The 21,092-nt window shown below is 38.2% G+C and overlaps 1 protein-coding gene across 2 annotated transcripts in view; it reads right to left on the bottom strand.

The window, feature by feature from the left end:
• Positions 1-8,790: 8,790 nt before the first annotated feature.
• TOX (thymocyte selection associated high mobility group box) overlaps positions 8,791-21,092 on the bottom strand; it is a 180,628-nt gene continuing 168,326 nt past the window's right edge. The window contains exons 8-10 of one of the 2 annotated variants that reach the window (XM_072151845.1): positions 20,071-20,457; positions 11,914-12,065; positions 8,791-9,953 (exon numbers count right to left, since the gene is read on the bottom strand). In XM_072151845.1, the coding sequence (XP_072007946.1) occupies positions 9,917-9,953; positions 11,914-12,065; positions 20,071-20,457 (576 nt within the window). In that variant the 3' untranslated portion in view covers positions 8,791-9,916. The remainder of the gene's footprint in view (positions 9,954-11,913; positions 12,066-20,070; positions 20,458-21,092) is intronic. The other variant, XM_072151846.1, reaches the window with a different exon arrangement.

Genomic DNA, 21,092 nt, shown 5'->3' with positions numbered 1-21,092 from the left:
CCGGCTCGTCACCCGCCATCTTGATGAAGAGGAAGTCACTGGAAAACTACAGATAATCCCAGAATGCTCACTGAACTCACTTCAATATGTTTAGACCCCTTAATCAATATAAGAAAGAAGAATGTGAAATCTGCATGCAACCCTCAACAAAATAATGAAGTCCTTATTGAAGTCTGTATTAACAGAATCATGAAAATGCTACAACTCACAAGAGAAGGGGATGAAAAAATAAACCTCTATAACCTGAAATACATTGTATCCTTAACCGGTTAAGGACCGGGCCCTTTCCTGTTTTTTCATTTCCATTTTTCACTACCCACCTTCAAAAATCTATACCTTTTTTAATTTTACACGTAAAGAGCTGTGTGATGGCTTGTTTTCTGTGTAACAAATTGCACTTCATAGTGATGGTATTGAATATTCCATTACATGTAATGGGAAGCAGGAAAAAAATTCCAAATGCAGTGAAAATGGTGAAAAAACGCATTTGCGCCATTTTCTTATGGACTTGGATATTACAGCTTTTACTGAGCGCCCCAAATGACATGTCTACTTTATTCTTTGAGTCGGTACGATCACGGGGATACCAAATTTGTATAGGTTTTATAATGTTTTCATACATTTACAAAAATTTAAACCTCCTGTACAAAAATGTTTATTTTTTTATTTTGCCATCTTCTGGCGCTAATAACTTTTTTATACTTTGCTGTACGGAGCTGTGGATGGTGTCATTTTTTGCGACATTTGATAATATTTTCTATTATATCATTTTAAGGACTGTACGACCATTCGATCACTTTTTATATATTTTTTTTATATTTTTAAAAATGGCAAAAAAGTGTCATTTTCGACTTTCGGCGCTATTTTCTGTTACGGGGTTAAATGCATTGAAAAAACGTTAATATATTTTGATAGATCGGGCATTCTCGGACGCGTCAATACCTAATGTGTTTATGATTTTTACTGTTTATTTATATTTATGTCAGTTCTAGGGAAAGGGGAGTGATTTGAATTTTTAGGTTTTTTTATTATATATATATTTTTTAAAACTTTTTTAAATTTTTCTTTTTACTATTTGTCAGGCTCCCTAGGGTACTTTAACCCTAGGTTATCTGATCGATCCTATCATATACTGCCATACTACAGCTATCAGCACATTGTAATGAAGGGATTAAAACGAAATAGCTTCGGGTCTTCGGAAGACCCGAGGCTACCATGGAGACGGATCGCCGCTCCCTGATGACGTCACGGGGAGCGACGATCCCAGGCAAGATGGCGGCGCCCATGCGCCGCTATCTTTTTGAGGCTGCCGGCAGCTTTGCCGGCAGCGATCGCTGTCATAACACCGATCGCTGCTATCACCGATCGCGGGTGTTACCGGTAAGTCTTTGCTGCATTATGCAGCAAAGACTTACCGGCTATGGAGAGCCCGTGAGCCCTCTCCATGCAGCGGGACCCGACCGCCGCCGTGAATACACGGCAGGCCGTCGTGAAGCGGTTAAAGGAAACCTGTCATCAGGCAGAGACCATATCTATTTTCCCCAAAAAAAAGTCTTCTGCTTTTGGAGCAGAAAATAAAGTTTACATGGCTGTCAGCCAAAAAAACTGCATTGCTTATCATTTGCCCACAGAATATAATTCCCTTAAAGGGGTTTTCCCACGAAACAAAATTAGGCCTTATCCACTTGCTGGGTGGGGCCTCGCAAAAATGAGGGCTCCGTGAGATCAATAGAGCAGTGAGCTTCAGGGAACATCATTCTGTGAATCCTCTACTAGACTACTATGGTGAATAGATAGAAAAATCTGGCACCTGAACATGTCCTAATGAGTAACGAGCATGATTAAGACCAAGTGTTGAAATGCGTAGGTCTGTGATATCACAAATATGTTACTGTAGTTTAAAATATTTGGAAATAAAACTTGAATATACAACTTTTAACCCTGAAGTTCCTTGAATGTTGATTCTTCTTTCTATATACTAAACTCTTGTTTTTTGTTTTATATTTGTCCTAATGTGTATATTCATATGAATATTACATTAGTAGTATTATATATATGTAAGATGTTTCATTATATACTACAGGAAGTTTGTACTTAAGTTGAATTTGTATGTAAGACGAAACTGTATATTTTATAATTGTAGCTCCAGCCAATTTTTTGTTGTTCCAGTGACAATTGGATTTTCAAAATTTTGTGCTGTCATGGGACCCAGGATTATCAATAAAGCTTCTTTACAGACACCTTACAGCTGATCATTGCAGTCTGGTACTAAGGGCGCATGCACAAGTCAGTGCACTGGAGAGGAGGAGGAATGAGTGCTGTCCTTCCCTCTCTATAGAGCAGCGAAAGGCTGGCAGCGTAACACAGCGAAATATAGGACATATATATTTGCCATGCACGCTCACGCTGCAGTGAGACTTGTTCTCACCGCACTGCAATCAGGTGGCATAAACGTCAATGGGGGCCGACATGTGGCCGCTAATAGTGTGGCTGCATATTGGTTCCCATTACATTCATGGGAATGAGCCCTAAAATAACGCATCCAGAGAGCTTCGCCTAAGGTCACAGTGGGCAGAGAGGTCTGTAACTAGGGGTCGTCTTTCAGTCAGGGGCCGTCGGTATTTGTTTTAATATACTTTTTTTTAGATTTGTAGAAAAGTTCCTTAATTTGTGAATGGTCTGTGTGTGATTCTTAGCTGTTTACAGCAATGACGGCTGTAGTCTACATACAGAATATTGTTTGTCTCAGTGCTGTCTGCATCTTCCATTCACTTTGATGTGTTAGCCATGAATTGCTTCCATTATAGATGAAGCTGTCTGGTCCCAGCTGTATCCTGCATGAGGCAGCAGTGTTGCCATCTTGGGGAAGCCAGTTATCAATATCACCCCTATATCAATTGCATATAATATTAATAATAATAATCTTTATTTATATAGCGCCATCAAATTCCGTAGCCCTTTACAAATCATTAATATATCTTATGGCCCAGAGAGCCCTAAAAACTTGCAAAAAAAATGAATGCCTAAAAGAACCATTTGCATATCACTTGATCTATAAATTCTATTCTCTGTAATACATGCAGGAATATTTGTGTCATAACTGGACAAAGCCCAGCTGTTCTCTTGCCGATGGAAAATGTATGGAATGCAAGAAAGCATATTATTACAAGTAACAACAGCAGTGGTTCTTCTAGGAATCCCTTTCATACTTCACAAGAATACACTCACCTGACTGATCCTGCTTATGTTATCAGTTGAAAGCTGTGGTTTAATGGTCTTATCAGGTCAGCAACAGAAATACCACTTTGAGAAAGTAGACGCTGATCCTGCAGCACCTTTCCCACCACCTGCTCTTCTTCCGGTTTGTCTTATCAGTTCGAAACATCAGCTGCAAACTGCCATTTCACTCGGTAATAATCTAAAAATTGACAGATGGGGGTGGGGGAAACAGGGCATATTTGGCAACACTTTCTACTTTTCTGTTCTGTTAGGAGTGAGACACACAAAGTGGTGTAAGATTGTTTAGTAACAGCTGGTAAGCACCAGGGTGTGTGAGTTTGATTTTCAGATATGACAAGCAGTTACAGGAATATTGCCAGATACAGCTGTTCAAAAGCCTTAATAAACAGCAAGTCAATACTAATCTTTGCCAAATTAATCTTTTCCCTGACAGCCCTTCAGAGCAATTATGGCTGCACTTATTATAAACACTCCATTGTTAAGCACATTTCGCCTTAATTTGCAATATAGTTTTGCATTTGCCCTGTCTTCATTTGGCAAACTTTTCGATTGTTTTGTTGCTTGTTGTATATTCTGCCTTTTTTTTTTCTGTAACGTAGATGAAAAAGAAAATCTATAATGAGAGGATTGCCCTCCTCGGAGAGAAATGGCTTTATGATCTGTGGCTGCCACATACTTGGCTTCATTTCTAAGCAGATTCCAGCTTGTTAGGAAATAGAGGAGTGCTAGTTTTTTTTTAATTTATAGATAATGATGCTGATTTTTAAATCATGATGTTAAACATGTAATTTTAGAAATTCCAAGCAAAGGGTTCTTTCACGTACCTAATACTTCTGATTACCTCAATAGCCGAGTGCATGAAAATGTATTTATTACATCTGTACGTGTGAATAAACCCAGTCAGTGCCTTGGTAAACATGTTGTGGTAAGAAATTAGATGAATCTTAGGCAGATTTGATCATAGCGTTAGGTAGGTAACATAAAAAGTGAAGGTGGAAATCAATCAATCAATGAAAATATGGGGGAGCCAATGTCATATGCTTAACATCCCTTTAAATAACACACATTTGCTCTTTCCACTCTGGGTAGATAAGAAATATCTGATCTTTAAAGGTCAATACATTGAATCTTGACTGTCCTAAAAGTCTTTGAATGTGTTTCCAGTGTCAACCCTATTGGAAACCACTAACTTTCAATGAATCAGTTTCAGGGAATTTTGTGGTCAAAAATACATGAGTGAAGAAATCACATAGAGAACAGATGTGTGTCATATGATGGGGTTATCTGACCTCTAGAAAAATAAGAACGGAACAAAATGTTAAATAAAAATACAAAATATAAAAACATCTCTTCAACTCTCCAGCAATCTAGAGCAGTGGCTCCTTCTGTTGTCTATAAGTGGCCTGAACAATGGTAAATGTCGCATAAAAGATTAAAAATAAAACATTAAAATATTCATAATTTTAAAACCTGTACAGACGTCATGGTCACCCTGGACTAGATCTATGTTTTTAACTGGTTGGCTCTTATTCATGGTAATAAGAAGCAGCCGTAGATGATCAATGACTTCAGTAGATTGGATTAGGATTATAGGGATAAGTATAATTTTAAACATTTTCATGATAATTTTTTGTTACTGTACAGTTTTTAACTGGAGCTTCAATTTCATCAGAAGAGTCCAATGAAATTAGACAAGCATTGCTTTCTTTTGACACCACTGTACAGTGGTTGTGCTGGACTCCATTCACTTGAATGTAGTTACTGTACATGATTAATGAACCCAATATTACTAGCCTGTGACGTGCAAACAGCGTCACTGGAACAGTGTGACCACATCAGTTAGTCGATCCACGGCAGAGCTGGGTGTAGAATCTACCAAGAAATAAAGTTTATCAATTTGTAAAACCTGGGATATGTCTTTAATACACGGTAGAGCTTATCAGGGCATGCTAACACTCAGTTGGCCTGCCATGTTGGTGGTCCCAATGATTATGGGGTTGAACACTAGGTCCTACCATGAAAGAAAACCCATTCATGTCAATGTCTTTTTTTATTAGCCCCAACAACCATTACAAAGCTACCGTAGGAATGTGTGGGTTATAACTAATTTTTGTTTCCAGGATAAAACATATACTAAACAAATGACAATTTGCTTTATAAAACATGATAAGATTTGCTCTTTATAGTGTGTATGTCATGTGCCAGCTGTTGCTTTGTTGTTTAACAGAATTTGTCTATCATTATCCTTTCATCTTTTGTGAAGAATTCAACATTGCTTCAGGGTTCCTGTTCTATAAACTATTCTCCGTTTTTCTGTTTCATCTTAAATCTGAACTATGTAGAATTTGAGAATTTGTTTTACTATAAACATTTGTATTAACTTTACCTCCACCTCCCTACTCTGAGTACGTCTGACATTGTGTAGAGCACTTTATAATCTTTCCAGACATTCCCTCCTTGTTTCACAATGATCTGTATTTTTGTAAAAAAAAAATGTTTTTAATCTCAAGGTTCATGGTGCACCAGGCCCATGATCAAGCCTGCTGGGGCACCTGTTTTCTTCTTTCTATGCTGCCAAACATCAACCACCCCTTTACACAATGCTAGCTCTTGCAGAAAGAAGCTGTGGATAGACTAAAACAGGTGCACCATCATGTGTAGCCCATTCTTTGGTGCAATGAGAAGCTAATTTTAGAGTTGGTTGACTCTCTCTAAGGTGCCTTGCTTTAACCTAAAAAGGACACAAAGCTGCCACTGGCAGAAAAAGATTACCCATATCCGGACAAAAATGTTTATAATAACACGTCGTAAAACATCACTATTAGTGATAGCCCTACCTCTGATGAAGCCAGCTTGCTAGTGAAACATGTCGGGGGGCTAAAGTGCATACCTAATTTTAACTAGCAGTGTGGTTAGACTCTGAGTCAGTATATGTGACACGGCTAGCGAGTATCGATATCTTAGGGACAGCACAGTGTGTATATTAGGATACGACCCAGCTGCTGTCCTTTTGTAGTGCAGGGCTTAGGTCATAATGAATGGATAATCTATACACACTATTAGAGGGTCAGCAATATCTGGTCTACAACTCCTATATACAAATATAATTGAGATGTCTATATGACACTGTGTGCTGTCTGTACACACTCTGAACATGACAAGCATGGTCTAGTGTAGTGTTTGTTGACAAGTATATACCTGTCACAACACCTTAGGCCCAGCTCCCTCAGTGTGACAAATTACGCTGTTGCTTTAGTGGAGTCTGTTGCCCCACGAGTTACATAACATTTATGTCCCAGAGGTCGCATGTCGCACAACTGCCTCTATGTGACAATGCGACATACCATTGAGTGAATAATCTTTGACTCGCTGAGCCTACCCCACTGTGCTTTTAGTATATTTCCCATAGAGCACTCTGTAGCAACGCTACTACACATTTTTTAGTTTGGTAATAATAAAAGTGATGCTTTATGACGTGTTATTATACACATTTTTGTCCGGATAAGGGTAATCTTTTTCTGCCAGTGCCAGCTTTGTGTCCTTTTGAGCAATAAACTCCCTGCCATGACAATAGGTCCATTTTTTGTAATAAAATTTGCTTTAACCTAAACAGTAATGGACAACTAGTCGACGTTCCCTTTATTGCACCAAAGTGCAAAACATGGATATAAAAATAAGACAAGACAAAAAACAAAGAGGAAAAGCACAGTACAAAATTACAAAGCAAAAAAATCTGTCTGAATATGAGCAAAAGGATCAAAATATAGGATACAGAAAGAAGAATAACAGGCTAATCAGGAGTTTGCTAAGGACTAACTCTGAAACAGGCAAAGAGTACAGAGACAGATGGGTGTGGTGCAAAGCAAGTATAAATCTATGTTCACAATAGCAATGTCAGGGTAAAACACAATAACACAATCAGCGCATTCTCAGCCATACTTTACAGACAAACGATGAACCCTGCACAGATGTTGACACTGAATAAAAAGTAAGAAATGCCAGATATGAAGGTAATTTCTTCTATGCAACTTTTTGGAACCTCTGAGTGTCTATGGCCCAAAATAGTGAAGAGTACAGGTCTTTGAGGGTTACAAACATCTTATTGTAAAGACTGTAAAACCAAATATATCTAATATATAATAAGCCTTATATGTGTCTGCAGGTAACAGTAATAATATGATCACTTATTTATTGTCAACTGTAAAATTTGGATACTGTACTTATAGTTAAGACACCCTTCAAAATTGGTTGTGTTCTAACTACATGGTGGTGCCCCTGACCACCACGAAAATGCAGCACAGCCCATCACAAAACAGAGGACTAGGGTGAAGCTCAGCTGTGCCAGGGAAAAAACACTAATAGGGATGCAATGCTAGTCCTTCATTCTCAGGATTCTCAGGATTGAGAATCTAAAAGTGTTTGTGTATGCTTATGCTATGCAATTACGTTATAAAATGAAATAACCATTTTAGTTAAGTATAAAAGTTATGTTTTTTAAAAAGTTACTTTAAAACTACATAAGATTGGAGATAATGTTATATTTCTGTTCTATTCAACTATGATGGTGCTTATACACTTATGCTATAGAGAACATAGACGGAGGCGATTATCACACTGTAGCTACGATGGTTATGTTGGTCATGTGGCAAACCAGTGGAAAAGAAGAGACTGTTGTACATATACTAGTAGATATATATATATATATATATAGAATAGTCTGTTGGGGTTGCAGGGATAGAAATTTGTGTTTACACTGGAGATGGCAGAGTAGCAGACATGAGGCACTATGTTGGTGATGCAGGTCAGTCTAAATTTTATGAGATAAACAATCAACACTTTTTGTTGGATTCCATCACCCTGTAGGATTAGGACATTACCTTGTCTTTCCATATATTAGTTAAAAGAATAGATACATGGTATAAACATTATATATAGCAGTCTATATTGACTATATTTAAGTATATGTATGGTGATTTTATCAAGTCTATACCACATTTTTAATTGGAAATGAAATAAGAGCAATTTAACTGGAACCACTTTAGGCTACTAGTTATATAAATATCTAAAAGCTTTTCAATGGAGTCAAATCTATCTTAGAAAATGTGGTTTCACCATCTCCTCCATTTGCCTTTCACTTAAAAAGACATTCTGACTGATATCTGGCCTGGGGGAATTCTCCCATTTGTCAAAAGACCTTTCATATTCATGTTAAATACAGCACAAGTAGGGCATTTTTCCATGCTTCGCAGTTCTTTCACTAGATTTGACGTGTGATCATAGGAGCTTATAAGAACAATTTATCACTACCTCTTGCCAAGTTCCACAGCCAAAACCTGATTGAAAACTAAAAGGCAGAATCATATCTTTTCACTGTTGTTTACTCTTGGGGCTTATATCATTTTACTACTCTATATAAATATAAACAGTTGCTACATTGTTGTCAATTACAGCGGTGCACCGGATTTTTTTCTTCTTGTCTAGCTTGACTTTCCAAGCAAGAAAAGACGAAGAAAAAAAAGGAAAGTTTTTGATCACTTTTATTTTTTTTCTCATTTAAAAACGCAAGTTTGGTTTTATTGAATGTCACAGTAGAAAGGAAATGAATTCACATGAATTGTGAAACAATAGAATTTTTTTTTCCCAGCAAAAATGTGAAAACATCAAAGAAACATATTTCAAAAGCTAAGAAAATTACTTACAAACACATAGATTTATTATTTCATAAATAGGCGCAACAGGCTCCATTTAATAAAAACAAAAATAAAAACAAAAATAAAATAAAATAAAAAAGATTAAATACAGACACAGTATGGAGAAACAATATAACACATAGCCAGGTATCAAGGTTACAATTTAGCCGTTTCCAATCTGTTTCTGCATCTAGTAAAATAACATATAAGCATTTGGCAGGTTTTATACATAGAGGGACAGAATGACATTTACTAACAGTTACACAAGAAGTGATACAAAAAGCCATTTTTAATGCGGTACAAAATAAACATGTTTGATTTCTGTATAGCCCAGAGCACAATTAGCCAATTTCTCGTTGGAGGAATTTTTTTTCTCCGAAATATTTGTGAAAATATAGACATATTAGGCATTAAAAAATAAGCAAAAAATATGAATGTTTGCCAATCATAACTATTTCCCAAAATTTACCACCCGGAATGTACCAGATTTCAATTGTAATTTAGCTACACAACATCCACATTTTATACTCTAGGAGAATGGACACTCATGCTATTTACATCCTTGCTATGAGTGCTACATCAAGCCATTTTGAGAGTCTTTAGTAGATTTACTGTATATAAACAACCTTTATGAAAACCAATGGAAACTCCGGGACGCTTTAATCTGAGATGACTACAGTTGCTAAGGCAGCTTTACTAGTGCAGCACTTCACAGCAAAACCAATATAAAATATGAATGGTCCAATTTTCTTTAGTAATCTTCTTTCGGTAAAGAAGGGGAAAGATGTTACTTAAAGAAGTTTAAAAAGAAGAAGCAAGACTATTTTCCCAGAGTGGATAGCCCACAAATGTAAATGTCCTAAGTGCTTAGCAACTTGTATTTTCTAATGAACTGCAGAATTGCCATGGTCGCGAAATGCGATCTTTGACAAGGGTTGTCCCTGCATTCCTCTAATGAAAGAACTTTCTCTGCGCGCTGGATACTTTCAGGTTAGGTACAGTGCTTTGTCTCTCTGCATGTTCCTGTGGAAAAAGAAAGCACAGTGAAATCAATAAGTTTGACAAAATAATAGTGAAATATGAAAATGTTTGATACAGAAGCTCAAAAAATCACACCAGAAATAATTATTATCAGGAAGTATGGTTTCATCAGTACTAATATGACTTTACACAAGGTTCTCTTCATTTGTGTTTGACTTAACAGGGATTTTTTCAGCCAGAAAATTTTATTTAGGAAGAAGCTGATGATTTAATAAAATAAGAAAAGAAGTCATAATACCCCCTACTAAGGAAACCCAACTTACAGACAACCCATAATTACAGAAAGACCCCTCTGACCTCCCTTTTTTTTTGGTCTGGATCTACAATTGTAAAATATACAGTTTCGACTTACATACAAATTCAACTTAAAAACAAACCTCCGGACCCTATCTTGTACGTAACCCAGGGACTGCCTGTACTGATGCTTCTGCGTCTTTAATACCTGTATCCTCTTACCATAGCCAGGTGACTGTTGTAGCCGTGTGTAACCGGTCACCACTGGCCTATATTGGCAGATATCTATGTTAGTATGTCATTGCCAATGTCTGAACTTCTGCAGTTTGAAATTCTTATGATTGCACCACACACAGATATTTTTCTCTGCAGAGGTCAGTGTTCATCTTCCTACATCTATGAGCTGGGTGTGTGTCTCAGGTGCAGTTGGAGTTGAATGTCTGAAACAGCTGTTTAGGGCGTGTTCACACACTCTATTTTAACTCACTGCTCACTCCATTCAGTGCTGGTTAGACTTTTCTCCCAGCTTTTGTAGTACTACATACTCTATTGTACTTCAGCTGTCTTTTCTGACTCTCGCTTGGACCATTGACAATTTTATTTGCCGAATGATTTTGTACCTCAGTGCCATCTTGGTTGCATCCTAGTTAGTTAGCCTCACTTCATTTCTGTCTGCCTGTCTCTATGTTTTTTATGTTCTGTGCAAATACCAAGGGAAAGCTCTGTCATCCCGTTGTCATATGCAGGTTAGTACAGTGTGGGCAAGTAGATAGGAAAGAGAGGTTGTGAGAAGCTCTTCTCTGTCTTGACAGCCAGAGCAAGAGACCCCACCATAGTGGGGACCAAGAAGTATTATAAATATAGATTGGTGAGGTGGTTATTATAATTAGTTTTTTTTATAACATTCCAAGCTCTTAACATTTTATCCAGGCTAATAACACCTTTATGTCTTGGTATTGTTTAGAAGTAGCATCCTGGCAAAAAGATTTTGTAGACTTTTATCCAACTACAGGAAGACCTCATTTAGACTTTAAATTAAGGAAATAGAGTGCCAGGAATTTGGTTCACAGTGCATTGACTGTAATATTAATAGTTAAAGGCAAGACCACGAACGCATAAATGAAGACCTGCTCCTAGATCTATGACTGTGCAAAGCTGGAAGCAGACAGTTTTTGCAAATACATGTATGCATAACACAAGCTTGCAAGCCAAAATGTAGTTGTTTTATTTTGTATAATAATGCTCTCAGCCTTAATTCATATTAGGATGCACCCCTATTGTGTCTCCTAGTGTTCTCCTATTCAATGTCAGGAACAGAAAATAGGATGGCTAAACAGGGACAGATGTGCTAGAAATGGACACAAACGGATGGGCCCCACTGTCAAATACAGCAGAGACTTTCAGGTTTGTTATGGGATCAATTATTTTGTGCTATTTTGTCTGTAACTTTTGACAGACAGAGATGGATAGGAACATAGCCTAAAATTGTTTTACACATCAAAATGTTATTATTTATTGCAAAAACCAATATAAAACAGATTTGGTCTATTTGTCACTGACTGTTTCCGACGCATCACTATTATTCTGTATACAAATGCAAACCAAAACGTGATCATTGTATGGATCCTATGAATGTCTTCAGAGCAAGACGTTATGAAATATTTAATAGCAGGAGTGAAACACTAGAGTGTGCTGGTAGCCTACTCACCCATTACTGCAGTAGTCATTGTTCCATTCTATGGCCTGTCCTGGAGGATTCCTACAACCTGAACGGACATACTCCATTGCTTGAGTAACAACCTGGGCTGCTGTAGATGTTGGGCTGATAAGATTCTGATATTCTGACTGAAGAGAAAATCCCTGGGAAAAGAATAAACCATATCACAATAAGCGATAAACAATAAATACAGTACACAGAGAGCGGCACAATATTCAGGAAGTCATAAGAGATGGAATAAATGTAGAATATCGGAATAATCAATATACTGCTATTAAATGCAGAACGCACATGATTATACCGGGGCTATAATGCAAGTAAAGGTCACGTTTTAGTCAAGATTTATAAACTGGAAGCAAAACAGGTTTGCAATACAAAGAGGCGAACAATCAACACAACAAACATAAATAAATCCTCCGAATCTACATTTTTCCTTCTTCATTAAAACTCAAGGATACATTGCTTGTTAATTTTCAAAATATGCAACAGAATCTTTTTGAAAGACATTGGCAGCAGGTGGCTGAGTGTTTTATTAGACTACACCTATTCATGCATTGTTCTCCAAACCCTTTTTCTTCATTCAATCACAAAGGGACCATCTGCTTCCTTTATACTTACACTTCTTTTTCAACTAACAAAAAAAAAAAAAAAGCAAAGCGCGATACTAGTGATGTGAATTAACGAGTAACAAATAATAATCAAACTCCACACCGAGGGGGATGAAAAAGAAAGAGCCCGCCTGGTGCTACACATAACAATTCATTTCACATCGGTATTTATGGTGTCAAAATTATATACTTTATTATTAAATTAGAACAGCGAGCGCTTTATGTAGAAATTCATGCAGAGGGGAAAAATATATACACAGAAAAGCCATAAGATAGATGGAGGTTTATCATTTATCTACCTACCTACCTACCTGATATCCATTTACCTACTATCTGTCCTTCTTTCTAGGTCATATCTATCTATTTCATACCATATCTACCTATTTATTTTGTGGGCAGTTGCTGTTGGGTATAGATAATCATCACTTGTGTCCACCAGCCAATAGAATTTAGTGGGAAATAATTAGATGTATATTAGGTGGTATTTTGAAATACATTTACCTGGGATACACTGGGAACCTGAAGCCTTAATTGTATGGAAAAGCAAGTGAAAGTACATTTATATTTTTGTGCATATCGATATCTATATGTCTTTCTATATCTCTATAAATGAAATATGCATTTGTATAGGCATACAGTTGCATCTATCCTTCAGTGGTGGTGTACCTGCAGCCATTCGATTTTCTATACGAATCTTAAAGGGGTTGTCCAAGTTCTGAAAAAAAAACTAAGGGAGGCCGGGAGGGAGCTGCTTAAAAAAATAAAGTCCTACTTACCTTCCGGTGCCCTCCGGTATCCAGCGCTGCTGTTGCTCCGGTCCGGGCGCCATGTAAACGAACATGGCCGCCGGAGCAGCGCTGGATTCAGCTTCCAGCCGCCCGTGGCCGGGCACGCCTATCCGTCCCTATTCACAGCATTGTGAATGCGGGCCAGAAGGTTGTCGGTTCCGGCTGGAAGCTGAGTCCAGCGCTGCTCCGGCGGCCATGTTTGTTTACATGGCGCCCAGACCGGAGCAACAGGAGGGCACCGGAAGGTAAGTAGGACTTTATTTTTTTAAGTAGCGCCCTCCTGGCCTCCCTTAGTTTTTATTCAGAACTCGGACAACCCCTTTAATTGGCTACTTCCAGTGACCATGGTCACACAGGTGCACGTCTCGTTAGTATCACAAAGAGTAATCAGAGCTGTTTGATATAACGAGCCGTGCACCTGCGTGACCATGGTCAGATTTCTTTCCACTGGAAGTAAACAATGAAGATTTCTATAGAATGACAGCAAGCAAAGATCTAGAAATCTGTAAGGAATTGATACAGAAAGTATATTGTAAAATTGTATTACTTTTCATCATACAAACAATAAAATTAATTTGCCAAAGTGGTAATACCCCTTTAAGTTTCCAGGGCTGGCATAAAATTTTTGGATTTCTGGCCATTTTTGGCCATCCATATGCCTGATCGTTAACCACGTGACTACCTATTGTTTGTAAACCAACTACAACTGCAGAAACCAGTCGCAGTTAATGTTCCTTTTAAACATAATCATTTATTTTTCTGTATTTATGGTTTTCTATTATCCCACAAAATAATTAATTATCAGATCAGAGGTTTCATTTCTCACCTAACAGTGAAATTCTACTCTTAGCAATAAATCCTGATTCCATCTGCACAGTTGTACTGAGATTATTTATATATGATAATACATGGACAACGTTACTGATCTATTATCTATGCACATACATTTGGATATTTTTAGATTCAAACCTGGTACTTTCAAATTTCCAATCCCTGATCTAGTGCTGTAGAAGATCCTGGTTTTTATAAAGCAATTATGGATATAGTCTTACTTCCAGAAATGTTAATGTTAACATGTTAGGAATCTGTTCAAGAATGGGGGGGGGGGGACCCTCAGGTCAAATAAGAAGGCAAATTTAGTGCAAGTGTCTTTCTCATACAGGGAGATTGGTTTGTCAAGGTCAGGGTCGAAAAAAATATCTGGCAGAGGTTTGATTCCATTTTCTAGCCTGAGGAGAAATAAATGACTCCAATCTACATTGCTGAGGAGAGACAAAGATTGAAAATCGCTCCAGAAATTAACAATATGGCATTGGTTAGAGGCGGAGGTGCTTCTATTGTAAGGCCATGTGTATTGCTGGTGTATGTTATACTAAAATACAGTCATTTATTCACAGTTTGGATAACAAGTGACCTATGTTACCGTAATAAGATGTCACCTGCAGGGGCTTAACTAGAAGATAGCAGGGTTTTGAATGGGGCCCCTCTACCCACTTTAAAAATATACATATTTATATACGTACACATGCAAGTTACAATTACATATTTGTACACTCATGCACACACATATAGAGAATATACACACATACAGTGCCATATACAAATATACAGCATATATACACAGTATATACACATACCATACGCCACATACACATACAGCAAGTTCACATCATAGATACAGCATATATACATCACATATATGTTATATACATATTATGGGTACAATATGCTGCATAATATGTATAGAATCATACACCTCTTCCACCCTTTAGTGGTTGCCAGGGCCCCCGAACACTGTGGGCCCCATAGAAGCTGCTACCGCTGTAGTTACGCCTCTGGTCACCTGGTGCCCATGAATGGACCTGGCATATTGCTTTGCTTCACTTTATACATATTTGGGGGATTTATCCAAAAAATACTTGTACTTCCCATTAAATCAGGACTAAAAAAAAATGTTTTGTGTCATATGTATTGTTATTTCCCATTAAAAACAGACAGTCCTAGCACTGATTGGGCAGTATCACAGCATGTAGGGACAATCACCACCCCCCACTGGTAACACCCAGTTGTCTATTTATTCATAATTTTTGCTAATTTGCACCAAAAAACTGGCATTCATTATTGATTAAAGGGGTTGGTCACTTTCATTCATTTTTTTGGTAATGTGTGTGTAATGGTGGGGGGCAGGGTATTAGGCAATATAGCATTACACATATATTACAAGTTCTACACCCTTTGTTAGACATGTAAAGTAAAGCCCTCTGGTTCTGAAAAATCTTTTCCTCATCGACTGCTATACCTGTTGATAAAATGGTAGGAAATACCATGTGCATGACCAATCACCTTTCCAGGACCTTATGACAGTATTCCTGAATACAAGATTAAGGTCCTTAAAGGTAAATTGGTCATGGACAGTTAGGACATATGACGTAAACTGGCCAACCCCTTTAAATCTACAGTAGCTTTGTTTATTTTCATGTGAAATCCAAGTAATTACTAAACCAGTCTGGAAAGCTGACAGGTTCTCTTTAAGTCCAGATTATGTGCAAAATATTTTGACTGATATTTATCTTGTAATATTCCCATGAAATGGGCTCCGTTTACAAGTGTAAAAAGGCTATAAAATATTTTTTTTCAGATTTTGCTCATAATAACAAAACTATCTTGAATAACAGCAAACATTCCATCAATGCAAAATTATGCTGTTTCAATCTATTTGGACACATATGCAAATTTTCCACAGATTTATTAAATGTTCTGTGCTCTTGAAGACATCAAAAGAACAGAATATGCGAATACAATAATCTATGCAATTCTCCGGGACTGTATAATTTTGCCATAATACTGATTTGTCTGAAATCTACTTAATGTTTGTATTTGATGTAAAAAATGGGTTGGAAAAATCTATGTCACTTCAACTTTTTGAAAGGTTCATGTTCAGAACAGTTTTGTTTTTTTGTATTTTTCATCATTTATTTTGGGTAGTCTTGTTTTTTTTAAATAAAATTTTAACATTAAACAATCACATTATTATTTTACTTTAAACTATGGTTTGTTAATGTATTTCTTAACAGGGAATATAATAAGGACAGCACAGGAAACAGGAACCTTAGTTGGTTGCACTATAAGTAAGTGCACCCCAGTGGTTATGAAGCTAGGGTTCACCAAGTTACTTCTTTAGATTCAGGTTTGTGAATCTAAGGCCTCATGTGCACAAACTGCGCCTAACTCGTGGCCCCAATGCCTTCTATTGGGTACATTCACAGTACCCCATGAGGCCCCATGCATCAACACACCTGGAATGAGTCCTCTGCCCGAACTACAAAATATATCGGCAGCACGGTGGCTTGGTGGTTAGCATGACATCCTTGCAGCGCTGGGTCAAAATCTGCAAAGAGTTTGAATGTACGCTCCGAGCTTGTGTGGGTTTACTCCGGGTCCTCCGGTTTCCTCCCACACTCAAAAACGTACTGGTAGGTTGATTAGATTGTGAACTCCATTGGGGACAGGGACCAATTTGGCAAGCACAGTGTAGCGCTACATAATCTGTGTGCACTATATAAATAAAGGAATTATTATTATTATAAATATAGGGCAGATCCTATTCTTGCTCGTCTTTACAGTTATTTCTCATGGACATCAGTGGGGTGAGCAGTGCCCTAATGTTTGTATGTATTTATTGTTGCCTTTATAGATGTGCCACCCAGGAGCATATTAAGACACAGGTCTGGAATTCACTCCCTACATACGTTACTAGAATCAGCTTCTTGGAGAATGGATGATATGTCCCTTTTTCCTGCTTTCAATCTGTGGTTTTAGGACCTTGCTCTTGTGTACATGTGTATTGAGAGCAGGAACAGATGTATGAGGATTCATGGCTGAAGGCCTGTATAAAGTTTGGTGGGTGGTTTGGAGGTCATGGGCCCCTTGAAGGCTTGAGCCCTGGGTTACAGCCCAAACTACCTATATTATAATCCACTACTGGTCCCATCCATTCACTCACACAGTGGCATTGAAATGTACATGCCAGGGCATTTTTCAAAAGGTAATCTACCATTTTCATGTATTGTGAACCAAACATACCTTGAGATTGCTGTAGCTACACTGATGCAGAAACATATGTTATTTAATGCCTGATCCAAGTGGTTTTGCTCCAAAAAAAAATTGAAAAATTCAGGATTTGGGAAAGCTGGGTGCAGACTGACTGTCGTTCTTAAACACAGTACACAAAGCTTCCTTTACTGTCCAGACAGGAGTAATCAATCTGAGCTGGATGACTCATATACAGCAGCCGGGGGATGGTGCAGTGATTGATTACTTCTGCTTGTCAGGGACAACATAGTGAATACAGCGTTCTCTGAAGTAATGAATACTTAGTGTAGAAGTAGAATCGCCGGGGCTACCACAGAAGCAACAGAGCCTCATTATCATAATTTTATAATAGTTTTTTCAGCAAAACCGCTTAATTTAGGGATTAAACAAGATATGTATCTGCATTAGTGTAGCTACAGCATTCTCAAGGTATGTTGGGTTCATAATGGATGAAAACAGATGGTAGATTTCCTTTAAGATAGGTAGGTTTTTGCTCAGGGCACCATCCGAACTATGGAGAGCCCTGTCTTTAATTATTTCCATTAGTGTAGGAATGTTGGCTTTGACATTGGTATGATCAATTCTGACCAAACATTTGTAAAATATATTTTTTTTATAATTTGCCTTTGAAAGTAAGTTTAGTAATCTGATTGGCTGCCATTTTATTTGACATTAAGAGTATCAGGAGTAAAAAAAACACATTATACAGAACTGATTGTAAATGGCTCCAAAAGTAAATTCCAACTGTTAAGCGCTCTCATTTTACCACATCTGCCATGTTTCAGATATTAGAACCAGTTACTTAAAACTGAAACACTAAATCTTCTACTAATGAGCCAGAACTCGATGTGTTTTCCATTTGTCATTGTTCATTATCTTTAAAGCAAAGCGTATATTATACAGTTCCAAAAAGGGGGAAAAAATCCAATATTCACTGTACAACAACTACTTGATTTTGGAGACTGAGATTTAAGATTAGTGTTTCACTAGAAAACTAGAAGTCATAGTATTTATAGGGCTTCAGAAGACCAACTTTTTTTGCATTTATTCTTCAAATAATTCATTGGTGAAAAAAAATAAAAAAAGAAACTGTATATCACATGAGGTAAGCCAGGTTTCTAGAGAAATCAGACTTAAAGGGGTATTCCCTTCTGGGCTTTCACATTTAATTAAATTCATTTGCCATAGGTAAACATTTCTTCAATTGGATGTTATTAAAAAACTGATTTCTGTGTGAAGATAATTTCTCATAAATGTAGTCATGTTGTCCCTTAGAAACGAGATAACTTCCTTGGATATGACCACCTCACAATTTGGCAGCGGTGCCCAGACTTGCGCTATAGAGTCCTGCCGGACCACCTGGCTTCAGCGATCATTACCACAGGACGGCTGTGGGACCTGCAGTAACTCCCGGACATTTCATATACAAAAAATCTTTTGTTTCTTTGTGCAATCCCTCCAGCAGAGGTGGCCGTATCCAAGGACACAGTCTTGTTTCTAAAGGACTATATGACTACATTTATGAGAAATTATCTTCACACAGATACATTTTTTTTAATAACATCTAATTAAAGAAATGTATTTCTATGTCAGATTATTGAAACTAAATGTGAGTGCCTAGATGAGAATACCCCTTTAATATATCAACTTTGTGAGAGCTAAAGCAAACACCGTTTTAGTGTCAGTCTGGTGAATGCTGGGTCTATGAAAACATTGATAAATACACCAGGAGTAAAGGCTTAATGCACAAATACAGTGTGCACTTACCTTAAGAAATCCTCATCTTTCACTAGTGATTAAAGGAAATAACACACTAAGATATACCCTTCTATAGCTACGCTGGTTGACTGCTTCAGAGTTGGCACCTGGATATGGAGACTATGGGCAGATTTACTTACCCGGTCCTGGCGCGATCCAGCGGCTCGTTCTCAGTCGAGGATTCAGGTCTTCCGGCAATTCACTAAGGTAGTGCGCCCGATGTCCACCAGGTGTAGCTGCTACGCTGAAGTCCGTCGGAGTTCGCTGGAGTTCACACCATCCGTTGCTGGGTGCAGGTAAGCGCGTGTCAAGCAACACCTTTTTTTTTTAAATTCTGCGTTTTTTCCGATTTCCGTTGCGCGCATGCCGGCGCTGATGCGCCACAATCCGATCGCGTGCGCCAAAAACCCGGGGCATTTCGGCGCAAATCGGAAACCCGACGAAAAAAAAACGATTCGGGCCCTTAGTAAATGACCCCCTATGTTACCCCTTAAACATTGTAGAGGCTAAATGTCAATTTAGCTCCCATTCAAATGAATAGTCTTCAACCTGCGATAGCCTGGTTAGACCACAACACAGAGAATGGAGCTATTCCTGTTCCATTCTCTCAGAACATCTGTGGGGGTGCTGGCTGTTGGATTCTCATCAATTTGATACTCAGGTCACCCTAAGTGACCTCCTCTTCTCCTGTAGTCCGAACATGTGCTGGCCCGGCTACGTCTGGGCGGGCACATGTTCGTGTGAATGTAGCTTTACTCATTAACAAAAAACATGAGGCAAAAACAAAGGCAAAAATGGTCCAAACAAAGTTGTATGTTATACTGTACATGTAAACAGTATGAAATGTACATTCTATGTTATAAAAATGGGGAATAATGAAAATCATATAAAAATACACCAACCTGTTGCATTGCTGGTGAATGCAAAGCTGATTGGCTCTGCATTTGTAGCTGGCTTCCAATGGACTGTTGCATGGACATTGTCTGGTGTTGCTGCATATGCATGTGCTGGTGGAGAGGTGGACTCATCTGAAGAGATGGAGGAGGAGATACAGCCATGCTCGCTAGAGAAACAGTCACTGGCATTTGATTGCTGGGTTTGGGCGCTATGTTTCTGTTGATACCAGGATGCATGGCAGATAAATGTGGATTCATTGTTGACTGTTGGTGATAAGGGGAGTTGAGATACAATGTAGAGTGTTGCTGTGTGGGTCCATGGAAAACCGGGGGCTTTGAAGTCATCATTTGAGAAGGTTGAGACGATTTGACATCAATGGGTTCGCTGTAACTCTATAGGAGAACAAAGAAACATCAGTGTGTCAAATTATGGTCAAAAATTAAAATAATTTTGGATTATCATTGGATACATCTAGGCTAGACAGTGCCAAATGTAAACAGATCTATCTCTCTCCGTATGATATAGTACTGTGTGTGGAATTGATGAGATTGTTTTGGGCCATCAGAGTAAAGGTCCATCTTACAACCCAATCAGGTGCTGGGGTTGTGCAGAATTCACATCATTATAGCATTTTTTAAAGGAAACCTACCATCAGGAATGTACCTATTAAGGAAGATCTGATGGTAGGTTCCCATTAATATCCTTAACCCTAAACTATCCTTTCCTAACCCTTTAACACTTTCTAATCTACAGTTTATGTAAATAAAATGCTAATTTTCTGGAGAGACTACTGGGGCATGGAGTAGCCTTTCAAGGGTGCGAAACAAACTCCACACCCCAGAAGGCTCTGCTGTTCCTCCCTACCTGCACTTGGTGAGTCGAATCTGGTGTACCGCCGGCTCTTGGAACACTGTGCTTATGCAGTACCCCTGGATTCTGTGCCGGGGACAAGCATGCACACGTTGCTCTCACCGGTACTGAGAGGGAGCATCACTCCCCAAAGAGGCTACTCCATGCCACCAGTAGC

Source organism: Engystomops pustulosus, chromosome 5, assembly GCF_040894005.1.
Source record: "Engystomops pustulosus chromosome 5, aEngPut4.maternal, whole genome shotgun sequence".
NCBI lineage: Eukaryota > Metazoa > Chordata > Amphibia > Anura > Leptodactylidae > Engystomops > Engystomops pustulosus.
This window is presented reverse-complemented; position numbering and strand designations above follow the sequence as displayed.